The 11,985-nt window shown below is 43.1% G+C and overlaps 1 protein-coding gene across 3 annotated transcripts; it reads left to right on the plus strand.

Annotated features, from left to right (window-relative positions):
* Positions 1-2,940: 2,940 nt before the first annotated feature.
* LOC111953064 (anoctamin-10-like) lies at positions 2,941-11,979 on the plus strand. Of its 3 annotated transcripts, none has more exons than XR_011474188.1 (13): positions 2,941-3,267; positions 3,778-4,031; positions 4,736-4,909; positions 5,141-5,281; positions 5,700-5,819; positions 5,912-6,562; positions 6,822-6,877; positions 7,851-7,925; positions 8,181-8,345; positions 8,536-8,727; positions 8,957-9,094; positions 9,347-9,491; positions 10,208-10,288. XR_011474188.1 is itself a non-coding variant. In XM_023972153.2 (13 exons), exons 2-13 carry the CDS (start codon positions 3,785-3,787, stop codon positions 10,418-10,420), a joined length of 2,085 nt encoding a protein of 694 aa, XP_023827921.1. In that variant the 5' UTR covers positions 2,941-3,267; positions 3,778-3,784; the 3' UTR covers positions 10,421-11,979. The 3 variants fall into 3 exon arrangements, 2 of the variants coding, with proteins under 2 accessions (XP_023827921.1, XP_023827922.1); XM_023972153.2 differs by lacking the exon at positions 9,347-9,491 and adding an exon at positions 10,412-11,979 and having other exon boundaries at positions 10,208-10,324; XM_023972154.2 differs by lacking the exon at positions 9,347-9,491 and adding an exon at positions 10,412-11,979 and having other exon boundaries at positions 2,941-3,078; positions 10,208-10,324.
* Positions 11,980-11,985: the final 6 nt, after the last annotated feature.

The raw sequence follows: 11,985 nt of genomic DNA on the forward strand, positions 1-11,985 counted from the left end.
CTATTCGTAATGGTATGACTAAATGTATAGAAATATTCGTACAAACAAAGAGAGACTGCATCTTTCCCTTTCCATCTCTCTCCTATACACTCTGGTTTGTTGTTGACATGTCAAATGAAGCGTCAGAATGAGTTGATGTTTTACTAGGTGGAGAGAGATGGAGTGAGAGGAAGATTGATGTGTGGATTGATGGAAGCATGGATGGATATGTGTTGTCATGTATACAGAGACAGAACACTGAGGGCATGAGGCCGGTCTACCAGGTCTCCTGCTGTAGGGAGGAGCATATGGCTACAGAATGGAGCTGATAAGGACTTCACTATAGGTTCCCGTGCCCCTCTCTGCATGTAGGATGACGATCTTGCATCAGACTAAACTACAGGAGGCTTTCGGGTTCAGTTCCAGGCCGATCCTCGACTGTTCTGACTAGTTTTATATCCTAAAGTTTCTAGCCTTTTTACCGTCTTCTGCATTCCATATGTTTTTGTTCATTCCCTTATTCCCCCTTTTAATTTGGCCTTTGGGTGAAGCCACTACAGATAAGCCCAAAAACTCCTACAGTTCCTCAGGGGACCATGGAGAGAGGAGACTGTGACAGGGGACTGGGGCCTCACAAAGTACATGCGTCTCAAACAGTGATTTGAACCGTTAGGTCATAACGTAAGTGAGTGTGTGTGTGTATATGTATATATATATATATATATCTCACTACAGCTAAGGACACGTCCTGGGCCCACAGTCTCCTATCACCTCCATTGGGGCTTGATGGGGGTGATTTATTTGCCAAGAGAGTAATTCTTCATCACATAAATATGTGTAATCCAGCATTTGCTTTACTGTATAAAATCCTCTTCCTTGCAGTCATTTAAGTGGGGGTGGGAGTGTTCTGTTTGGAACTCAGGTTGGGGTCAGGGCTCAGGGTTGGGTTGTGTTCACGTTGTGTTCGGACAGAGAACGGTCAGTGAAGGATCAGTAAAATACCCTGATTAGCATCAAGAACTCATATCACAGTAGAGAATATGCACGTTCAAGACAATATTTGTACCCATGCTTATGATGACTTTTGTATGATGAACTTTTCACGACTTGATGAAGAACCAAATATTGTTGTGATATGTTGATAATAAGGATGCTGATGGTGTTGACGAAAATGATGATAATGGCAGTTGAGTTTGGCATGCCCCCTCCCCCCTCTGTATCAACACCCACCCTAGTCTTTGACTGGACCAAGCGTCTTGCTGAGCAGAAGGGTGCCACCTGTTGGGTTAAAGTAGAATAGGCCTGTAGATATATTTTTCTATATTTATTAACAACTTGTAAGCTTTGATTCTGACAAATGAAATTCTCTGCTCAATTATGCAATAATATTGTAAAATCGGTTTAGCACATGTTTTGCTTTTGTTTTGGAATTTGAAATGTCTATGCAAATGGGGAAGTATCAGTAAATAAATGCCTTTATATTTCTGATCACTTGTCATGTTTTGTTTTCAAATCAATTTTTATTGGTCACATACACATGGTTAGCAGATGTTATTGTGAGTGTAGCGAAATGCAGCTTTTTACTCTAAACCTTTTTAAGGGTCATGTTGATGTACTGAACTGTAGATCATTCTGTTATTCTTTGCCTTACTAATGGCTACTAATGAAGGTTTGATTTCCTACAGCATACAGTGCCGTGAAAAATATTTGCCCCATTTCTGATTTTCTCTATTTTTTGCATATTTTCGACACTGGTTTTTAGATCTTCAACCAAATCCTAATATTAGATAAAGGGACCTGAGTTAACAAATACAACTTTTGATCATTTTCATTTATTTTATAAAGTTATGCAAAACCCAATAACTCAAAAGATTGTGCCACCTTCAGCTGCAATTACTGCAACCAAACGTCTCTCACATCACTGTGGAAGAATTGTGGCACACTCTTCCATGCAGAACTGCTTTAACTCGATATTTGTGGGTTTTCTAGCACAAATGATTTTCAGTCCTGCCACAACATCTCAATGGGGTTTAAGTCTGGACTTTGACTAGGCCATTCCAAAACATTACATTTGTTGATTTTCAGCCACTCTGATGTAAACTTGCTTGTGTGTTTTGGATAATTTGCTTGTTGCATGATCCAGCTGCGCTTCAGCTTCAGCTCATTGACGGATGGCCTGACATTTTCCTTCAGATTGATCCGATACAGAGCAGAATTCATGGTTCCTTCAATGATGGCAAGTCGTCCAGGTCCTGTGGCAGCAATGCATCACCTAAATCATCACACTACCACCACCTGTGACCACCATGCTTGACCTTTGGTATAAGATTCTTACTGTGAAATGCATTGTTTGGTTTTCACCAGACATAACGTGACCCATGTCATCCAAAAAGTTCCACTTTTGACTAATCTGTCCATAGAACATTTTTACAGGAGTCTTGATGATCATCCAGGTGCTTCCAGGTGCTTTTTGGCAAACTTGAGTTGACTTTTTGGACAACACTGCTCACGTTATGTTTGGTGAAAACCAAACACTGCATACCACAGAACCTCATACCAACGGTCAAGCATGGTGGTGGTAGTGTGAGGGTTTGGGGATGCTTTGCTGCCTCAGGATCTGGGTGACTTGCCATCATTGAAGGAACCATGAATTCTGCTCTGTATCAGAGAAAAATGTATTACTTGCTAAACAAAATCTCTTTCTCTGAGCAATTGTATTAGTATAAAATAATAGAATTTCCCAATTTTGGAGGGCATACGATATAGTATTGTATTTGAATTATTTATTTTATACAGTCATTTTTGCTAATCTTTATCAAGTGTGTCAATAATTTCAGACCCCACTGCATATGCAGCCTGCTGTGTGTGCGTAGTTCAGTACTGTGGCGGCTATGGTCTGTGAGTCAGAGCTCTGTGGGACAGTAGGACCCAGGGCTGCAGACAGACAAAGGCAGGCAGAGATGGGAGGTGCCTGTCAGGGAGGAAAAATAAACGCAGTGAGCAGAGTTCCACACCCTGAAGGGAAGGAGAAGTTTCCCTGCATTCCTGTCCTGCAACTCAACTCTGAATCAACCATCTGCAAGGACAGATCCGTAGTGTGTAAGTGTGTGTGTGTTTAGGTCTGTGTTCAGGACCCCTGACCAGGCCCCACCTTTATTTCAGGACAACTGTGTGTGTATGTTCGTGTGTGTGTTGTCTGTGCGATTGTGTGTTCAAACATCACACTGGAGGGGGTGTGGGCCAGCTATCCACATACGCCTATTGACCTATACCTCAGCGCCCTGTCAGGTACCGTACACTCCTTCATACACTCTCATTATTCTTTACCTCCCTCCTTCCTCCTCTATCTAGCTTTCACTTTCTTCCTCTCAGCCTTGATGTTACATAGGAAGTTGCTTATCTGCTCAGATGCTGCTACCACACTGCCGTTGCTCTCTGCGGTTCCTTCTTGACGCACAACATAATTAAAGAGACAGTGAGGTGAAGCACTTAGAGCCAAGCACAAAGAAGACTATATACTGCAGCCGGCTTGGCCCCTTGTTTCTGGCTACTGCTGCCCTCCTATGTTGACTCAGTGTTCACAACTTCAGATCTCTGCCATCTGGTCATTCCTCTCTGTCCTCTCTATGTTTTACTGCTACCCTGTCCTCTCAGCATCACATGCAAATTGACCTGCTCTCTAACCTACAGCCACAACCTTCTATGGCCATTTGAACTCTCCATGTAAATGTGTGGATTACAGGGTGTATAAATATATCACAGATGATGAACCAGGAAACACACACTGCCTCTCTACAGGGAGACGATGACATCACTAGGTGATAAAGGTGAAGGCCACAGGGAGACAACGGCATTGCTGGGTAATGAAGATGAAGGCTCCGTCCAAACCCAGACGAAGGTCCTGAACCAGGGCTCCTGGACGCAGGTCAGCTGTCCCTGCTGTGTGTCTGAGCAGGTGGAGCCCCTGGTCCTCATCCAGCTGTCAGACAACATCCAGCCCGTCACCAAGAGGTGGCTCATCTCCCTGATCGAGGTGTCCGAGAGAGACGGAGGTGAGAGGTCAGGTCAGATAGGCTCAGCAGCAGATCAGACGTCTTCAATCTTTGTTGTGTTTTGTTCCAGCTCAGTACTATTGAGTATTAACCCAATCTGATTCAGCTGATTCACCTGGGCTTCATGATTAGTTTATTAGTTGAGTCTCTTGTTACAAAGTAGTGTACGTAGATCCAGTGACTGCTTTATTAACGTGGGTTAAGCCTGATGAAATTAAAATCAAAATCAAATCAAATCAAGTTTATTTTATATAGCCCTTCGTACATCAGTTAATATCTCGAAGTGCTGTACAGAAACCCAGCCTAAAACCCCAAACAGCAAGCAATGCAGGTGTAGAAGCACGGTGGCTGGGAAAAACTCCCTAGAAAGGCCAAAACCTAGGAAGAAACCTAGAGAGGAACCAGGCTATGAGGGGTGGCCAGTCCTCTTCTGGCTGTGCCGGGTGGAGATTATAACAGAACATGGCCAAGATGTTCAAAATGTTCATAAATGACCAGCATGTGATGAAGACCTTTGAGTCGAAACGTTGCACAATACAACTGCGGGAGCATTCATCAGTGTGCAGGTATCTAAGTTTATTAGCTGAATCAGGTGTCAGTCATTACCGGGCTGAAACTGAAGATTGTAGGACTACATCCTCAAAGAACACTGCAGTAGAGGCAAGGATAATATGGTTGAACCTCTCTCTTCCTCCCTGGACTAGGCGCAGCGTTGCTGGCCCACCCTGGAGAGGATGAGTGTGGGGATGTGATCGTGGTGTCTGCTCCTCGCTGCACCCTCCTCAGAGCCACAGAGGACCTGGGTCTGTGTAAGAAATACCACAATGGAGACATGGTTGCTTTCTCCTACAATGACAGAGACAACTTCAGCAATGTTGGTAAGAATGTTGGTAATCAGCAGGGAAAGAGTAGAGGGATAGTTACGGTAATAACAGTTACTAACACGACTAGGCAAGTTGAAATCAAACTTGTTGTGTAGAACTTCAGCACCCAATACATCTTCTGTAGGAACACAATCAACACATTCACTGTGGTAATAAAGATCAAATAAAATATGAAATGTAATATATATGACAGTCTTGATTGATGCCTGTCCTCTGTGTTACCAGATGACATGCAGGAGTTCCTGACGCTAGCGGAGCGTCAGTACATAGTCAAGTATGAGCTGGACTTTCTAAGGGCCCAGAAGGGGCAGAAAATCCCTGGAGTCCCTGAGTCTCAGGGGGTCCTGAAGGCCAGGGAGAACATATGTGAGTCTCTACTCTGTGTGTGTGTGTGTGTGTGTGTGTGTGTGTGTGTGTGTGTGTGTGTGTGTGCGTGTGCGCATGTGTGTGATTGTGTATTAGATATTCTGTTTACCTCAGCATTTTCTGTTCTCTTTGTCATTATTTTGCTTAGCTAAGCTGCTCTGCAGCAGAGCAGAGCACCACCTCTGGTTGATCATTTCTGTGCTCTCTCCTGTCCTCTCTTACTGCTCTGAGATCTGTCTCTGAGAACTACAACACACTGTCCCTTACATATGCTGGATAGCGTTAACAGTGTAATGCATTACTGCTGAGCTTCTGCCTATGTTACCTCCTCTTCCCTGTCTGTATGTGTAGTAATGGTAGTTGTATTGTACAGCTCTCTGTCCTGTCCTAGCCTATCCCTCTTGTCTCTATATTGTAGGTCAGAAGCTAGAGAAGGCGGGAGTGATAAAGGACATCTTCCCTCTGCATGACAAGCAGAGACTGACAGACCTGTGCAGAAACTGGTACTCTGGGAAGCAGATATGGGGACAGCCTCTTGGTAAACAACAACAACATAAATATAAACATAGACACACGTACACAAACTTGTATTCCTTTATCCTACTAATGGTCTCTCTGTCCTTTATGCAGACTCTATCCAAGCCTACTTCGGAGGCACCGTGGGGTTTTACTTCAGCTTCCTGGACTTCTACACCTGGGCACTGGTGCCCCCTGCTATCCTAGGCCTGGTGCTGACCTTTCTGCTGCCTAGAGGTGGATCAGGAGCTGGGGTTGTGAAGGAGCAGGCTGGGGAGGGGGTGATGGAGGGGGTGGTAGAGGTGGACGACAGCCCCTCGGTCAGCGGTCACATGGTACAGGCCGTGTTCAGCATGTTGTGGTCCACGCTGGTCATGGAGTTCTGGAAGCGACGCAGCTCCTCCCTCTCCCACCGCTGGGGCTTGCTGCACCTGGCCGAGCGCTTCGCTGAGCCCCGCCCTGGTTTCCACGGCACCCTGGGGATCAACCCTGTGACCGGGCGGCTGGAGCCCCTGTTCCCGGAGTGGCAGAGGCAGCTGCGTGTAGGCCTGGTGTCTGTGCCGCTGGTGGGGTTCTTCCTGGGGATGGTGGTGCTGGGTATGACAGGGTTCTACCACGGAGAGGCACTGGCACAGGGCTTCCATCAGGACAGCGGTTCCCTGTTCTCTGGAGCTCTGCTCTACCTGCCCTCTGTGGCTCACATTGTCTACACCAACATGCTGGGGAATGTGTACCGCACTGTGGCCATGCAACTCACCGAGTGGGGTGAGAAAGGGCACTGGGCGATGGAGAGGGAGATGGGTTAGATAGGGAGGAGGTGAAAAAGAAGCAGATTGAGAAGAGGGAGAGAGACAATAAGTTTGATGTTGATGAATAATTGTGGTAGGGGGTAAAATGTTTGGGAAAACAGAGCTAAGTTCACCGAAGGGCATAGGCTAATAGAATCATACAGTACGCAATTGGATACAAGGTGTCACAGATTGTTTGTCTGTAACACCTGAAAATGTTTATTTTCTTCTTGTAGAAAACCACAGAGAGGAGTCCTCCTTCCAGAACCATCATACCACCAAAGTCCTCCTGGTCAGTCTCACTCGTCCTTCCCCATCTGTCAGTTTATTCCTCTCCTCCTCTTCCTCCTTCTTCCTCCTCCTTCTCCTCCTCCTCCTCTTCCTCCTTCTTCCTCCTCCTCCTTCTCCTCCTTCTCATCCTCCACCTATCCCTCTGGTCCTCCCTCTCTCTCTGTTCCTACTGAATATCTAAATCTGTTGCAATAGTCCCTGGTGCAGAGCTAAATGTATTCGGATACAGGTAGGTGTAGTGTGCAGATAGTATCATCTGTGTATGTATAAGCAGATGTGGGAGCCATTCCTCAGTGAGAGGCAAATCAGATACAGTAAAACAGGATATGTATTCAGTGTTTCCCATATATACATTCAGCAGCGGCGGTGTGCTATTTTACCATCCCAAATAATTTTCAGTAAAATGTTTTCGGTGTGAACTTAAATGACTAGAACTAGATATAAAGTCTGTAGAAAATATAATGGAGCAATATATTTAAAAATTAGATCACCTCTGGGAACTAACAATCGCCAAAATAAAAACGTTGTCATGGTATGAGGCCCCCAGTGATTTTGTTATAATGTTTGAGTCACCCAGATAGCATAAGAACATGGCATAAGCCATGGCAAAAATGTGTACAATTGCAGAAAACTAGCTTTAAAACGGTCAAATTTTCTCTCAGCCCCATGTCAAAATGTGTAGAATTGTAGAAAACTAGCTTTAAACTGTCAAATTTTCTTTACGCCCCATGTCAAAGTGTGTAGAATTGCAGGAAATTAGCTTTGAAACTGCCATTTTTCACTCAACCACATAACAAATGTATAGAATTGCAGGAAACTAGCTTTAAAACTGTTAAATGTTTTCTCAGCCCTATGGCAAAATAAGTAGAATTGCAGGAAACCAGCGTTAAAACTGTAAAATGTTCTCAGACCCATGGCAAAATGTGTAGCATTGCTGGAAATTAGCTTTGAAACTGCAAATGTCTTTTTTTCAGTTCACTTTCTTCAACTACTTTGCTGTGCTATTTCACATTGCCTTCTACAAACAAGACCTTCCACTTCTAAGGAAGGTAAGAGATTTCAGCTGGGCAGCACTGTTTGTTTATGACTGGCCAGAGGAAATTATATACAATGTCACAGTAAAAATCGCAAATGTAAATAAATGTTTTCTTGAGCTGTGCAACAGAACACATCATGTTCTCTCTGTGTGCAGTATGTACTGCACCTAAAGTAATTGATCACAGCGTGTGTGCGGGTGTGAGTGCGTTTGTATACAGCAGGTAACTAACTATATGTGTGTGTTTACCATCTGTCTGTGTACACAGAGGCTTGCGTCTCTGCTAATCGTGACCCAACTGGTGAACCAGTGTACAGAGGTTGTGGTGCCGTTCATAGTGGACCGCTTCTTCAGTGGTCCTCAGAAGAAGCAGCAGGAGGATGACCCAGATGTGGACAAACTCAGAGCCCAGAGAAGCCTGCCTCCTTTTCCAGTAAGTCCATGTAAAATGTGTTGGTGTTTGAACGTTTTCCTCTGTTTCTCTTCATTGTGCTCTTGTTTGACTTTCTTTGTATCTGTGCCGTAGGGGGTTGAATTAAGGTTGGGTGTATTGCATTTGTACTGTATGTTACTGAATGTTATGTTTTGGTGTGTAACTTATTGCATCTGTCGCTATGTTTCAGGGCCTATTTGCTGAGTACATTGAGTTGCTGGTGCAGTTTGGGTATTTGAGTCTGTTCTCCTGTGTATACCCGCTCACCGCCGTCCTCCTGCTCCTCAACAACGTCACAGAGATCAGAGCAGATGCATACAAGATCTGTAAACTGTTCCGTAAACCCTTCTCAGCCCCTGTGTCCAACATAGGAGTGTGGCAGGTCAGGTGGTTTTTAAGAGAGGGAATGTGAAAATGTGAACAAACAGAGAGCGCATTTTACTGCAGATGGAAATTAGCTATGTAGCTAAATCTGGTGAATAAATAGATGTGGTTATTAATGTAATTTTCAAATCGGTGCCAATCCATGTCGCTGAACACATGTGTCTGTCTTTGCTCCTGTCCTTGTATGTGCCTGTAACTATATTTATGTATGCCTTTGTATATTTCAGACAGCGTTTGAGGTTCTGGGGTTTGTTTCAGTCATGTCTAACTGCTGGCTGTTGCTACTGTCTCCTCGGGTCCGGGAGTTCTGTCTGGAGGGAGGGATTAGCGGCAGAAACATCATACTCTTCGCCATCCTGATCGAGGTACAGTATGATTATACTACAGTTCAGTATCTTGCTCATAACAGTTGTCTTATTCATAGCATATTACTATGTCATTATCTGCCCAACTGACATATGTTGTATGTACACTGAGTATACCAAACATTAGGAACACCTTCCTAATAATGAGTTGCTCTCAAGAATAGCCTCAATTCATCTGGGCATGGACTCTACAACGTGCTGAAAGCGTTCCACAGGGATGCTGGCCCATGTTGACTCCAATGTTTCCCACAGTTGTGTCAAGTTGGCTGGATGTCCTTTGGGTGGTGGACCATTCTTGATACAGACGGGAAAATGTTGAGTGTGAAAAACCCAGCAGTGTTGTAGTTTTTGACACAAACCGATGCGCCTGCCACCTACTATAATACCCTGTTCAAAGGTACTTACATTTTTTGTCTTTGCCTCTGAATGGCACACATACACAATCAATGTCTCAATTGTCTGAAGGCTTAAAAATCTTTTTTTATTCGGTCTCCTCCCCTTCATCTACATCTAAGTGGCTTTATCAAGTGACGTCAATTAGGGACCATAGCATTCACCTCGATTCACCTGGTCAAATCAAATTAAATGTTATTTGTTACATGCGCCAAATACAACAGGTGTAGACCTTACAGTGAAATGRTTACTTACGAGTCCTTAACCAACAATGCAGTTTTAAGAAAATATCAACAACAAAAAAAAGAGATAAGAATAACAAATGATTTAAAGAGCAGCAGTAAATAACAATAGCGGGGCTGTATACAGGGAGTTCCTGTACAGAGTCAATGTGCGGGGGCACCGGTGTCAAGGTAATTGAGGTAATATGTACATGTAGGTAGAGTTATTAAAGTGACTATGCAAAGATAATAACAGGGGGGGGGGGGGTCAATGCAAATAGTCTGGGTAGCCATTTGATTAGCTGTTCAGTAGTCTCATGCCTTGGGGGTAGAAGCAATTTAGGAGCCTCTTGGACCTAAACTTGGCACCAAGGCACCGCTTTCCGTGCAGTAGCAGAGAGAACAGTCTGTGACTAGGGTTGTCAGTCATGGAAAGAGCAGGTGTTCTTCATGTATTGTATATTAATACTTAGTGTATATGTGTGTGTTTGTTTGTCAGCATGTCCTGATCCTGGTCAAGATGATTCTTGCTTTTATGATCCCAGACGAACCAGACTGGGTCAGAATCAAGAGGGAACAGATTGAGTTTCACTCCATGCAAGCTCTTGGGCAGCAGGTGAGAGAATAATCATTATAGAAAAGCCCTGACCTTACTGTAACAATCAAGTGTCTGACAATCAAACATCTCCCTTTGACTTTACAGAAGCTATAGAGGTTGTGGAACCCCCAGTGGTGGAAAAGTACAAAATTGTCATACTTGAGTAAAAGTAAAGATACCTTAACAGAAAATGGCTCAAGTAAAAGTGAAAGTTACCCAGTAAAATACTACTTGAGTAAAAGTATAAAAGTATCTGGTTTTAAATGTGCTTAAGTACAGTGGTAGAAAAAGTACTACATTGTCATACTTGAGTAAAAGTACAAAGTAAAAGTAAATGCTGTACATCAAATTCCTTATATTAAGCAAACTAGTCGGCCTTATTTTCGTATTATTTTTAATTACGGACAGAAAGGGGCACACTCCAACACTCAGACATAATTTACAAACACAGTAGTTGTGTTTTGTGAGTCCGCCAGATCATAGGCAGTCGGGATGACAAAGTGTACCATAATTCTGCTTGAGCATTCTAATTGTAACGAGTACTTTTTTGTGTCAGGGAAAAGGTAAGGAGTAAAAAGTACATTATTTTCTTTAGGAATGTAGTGGAGTAAAAGTAGTCAAAAATATAAATTGTGAAGTACAGATACCCCCAAAAACTACTTAAGTAGTACTTAAAAGTATGTTTACTTAAGTACTTTACACCACTGGGAACCCCTGAGGGGAAGTCCATAATCTGTCTCCTGTTGCCCTTCAAATGTTGGTCTGGACCCGGGGGCTCATTAGAATCAGCTGCCATGGCGATGAGGGAGAGGAGGATCCAAAGAGATGTCTGTCTGACCTCTAAACCTAAATCCTGGAGCCAGCCAGAGTCTGCCCTGAGAAGCTCTGTCAGTCTCAGTATCTCCCCCTGGAGGACTGCTGTAGTCATAACTAGAGAAGTCTCTCATGTCATGGGAGATAGCAGGGGTGTCAAACTAATTTTGCCCCGGTGGCCATTCGGTCTTCAACGAGGTCCGGAGAGCTGCACTGAAAATGTGCTATATTTCCTCCCTGTCAGAAAGTGCAAAAAATACTTCTCTATTGTTTTTGAAAATGTTGATACTCCTTGTCTGTCTAGCTTTCATTTCGGTGATTTTTAGGAAGCTGGACACACTCAAGAAACTGTAAGAATGTAGGCCCATTAGCATTTCTACACAGTTTCAATGTTGTTTTAGTCATTTTAAAGTATAATGAGTTTGATTCCCCCTTAAAAATGTATAATAATAATTTAAAAAATAATATATATACAGTACCAGTCAAAAGTTTGGACACACCTACTCATTCAAGGGTTTTTCTATATTTTTACTATTTTCTACATTGTAGAATAATAGTGAAGACATCAAAACTATGAAATAACACATATGGAATTGTGTAGTAACCATATACGTGTTAAACAAATCAAAACATATTTTATATTTGAGATTCTTCAAAGTGGCCACCATTTGCCTTGATGACAGCTTTGCACACTCTTATATATTTTGATTTGTTTAACACTTTTTGGTTACTACATGATTCCATATGTGTTATTTCATAGTTTTGATGTTTTCACTATTATTCTACAATGTAGAAAATAGTAATAATAAAGAAAAACCCTTGAATGAGTAGGTGTGTCCAAACTTTTGACCGGTACTGTGTATATA

Source organism: Salvelinus sp. IW2-2015, linkage group LG26 (assembly GCF_002910315.2).
Source record: "Salvelinus sp. IW2-2015 linkage group LG26, ASM291031v2, whole genome shotgun sequence".
Taxonomy (NCBI): Eukaryota; Metazoa; Chordata; class Actinopteri; order Salmoniformes; family Salmonidae; genus Salvelinus; species Salvelinus sp. IW2-2015.

Bases quoted from the DNA above. Each gene is read 5' to 3' on its own strand.
- LOC111953064 (XM_023972153.2), top strand. From the start codon at position 3,785: ATGACATCACTAGGTGATAAAGGTGAAGGCCACAGGGAGACAACGGCA. The intron at 5,282-5,699 runs GTGAGTCTCTAC...TCTATATTGTAG, and splicing joins GAAGGCCAGGGAGAACATAT to GTCAGAAGCTAGAGAAGGCG. The intron at 7,926-8,180 runs GTAAGAGATTTC...CTGTGTACACAG, and splicing joins ACCTTCCACTTCTAAGGAAG to AGGCTTGCGTCTCTGCTAAT.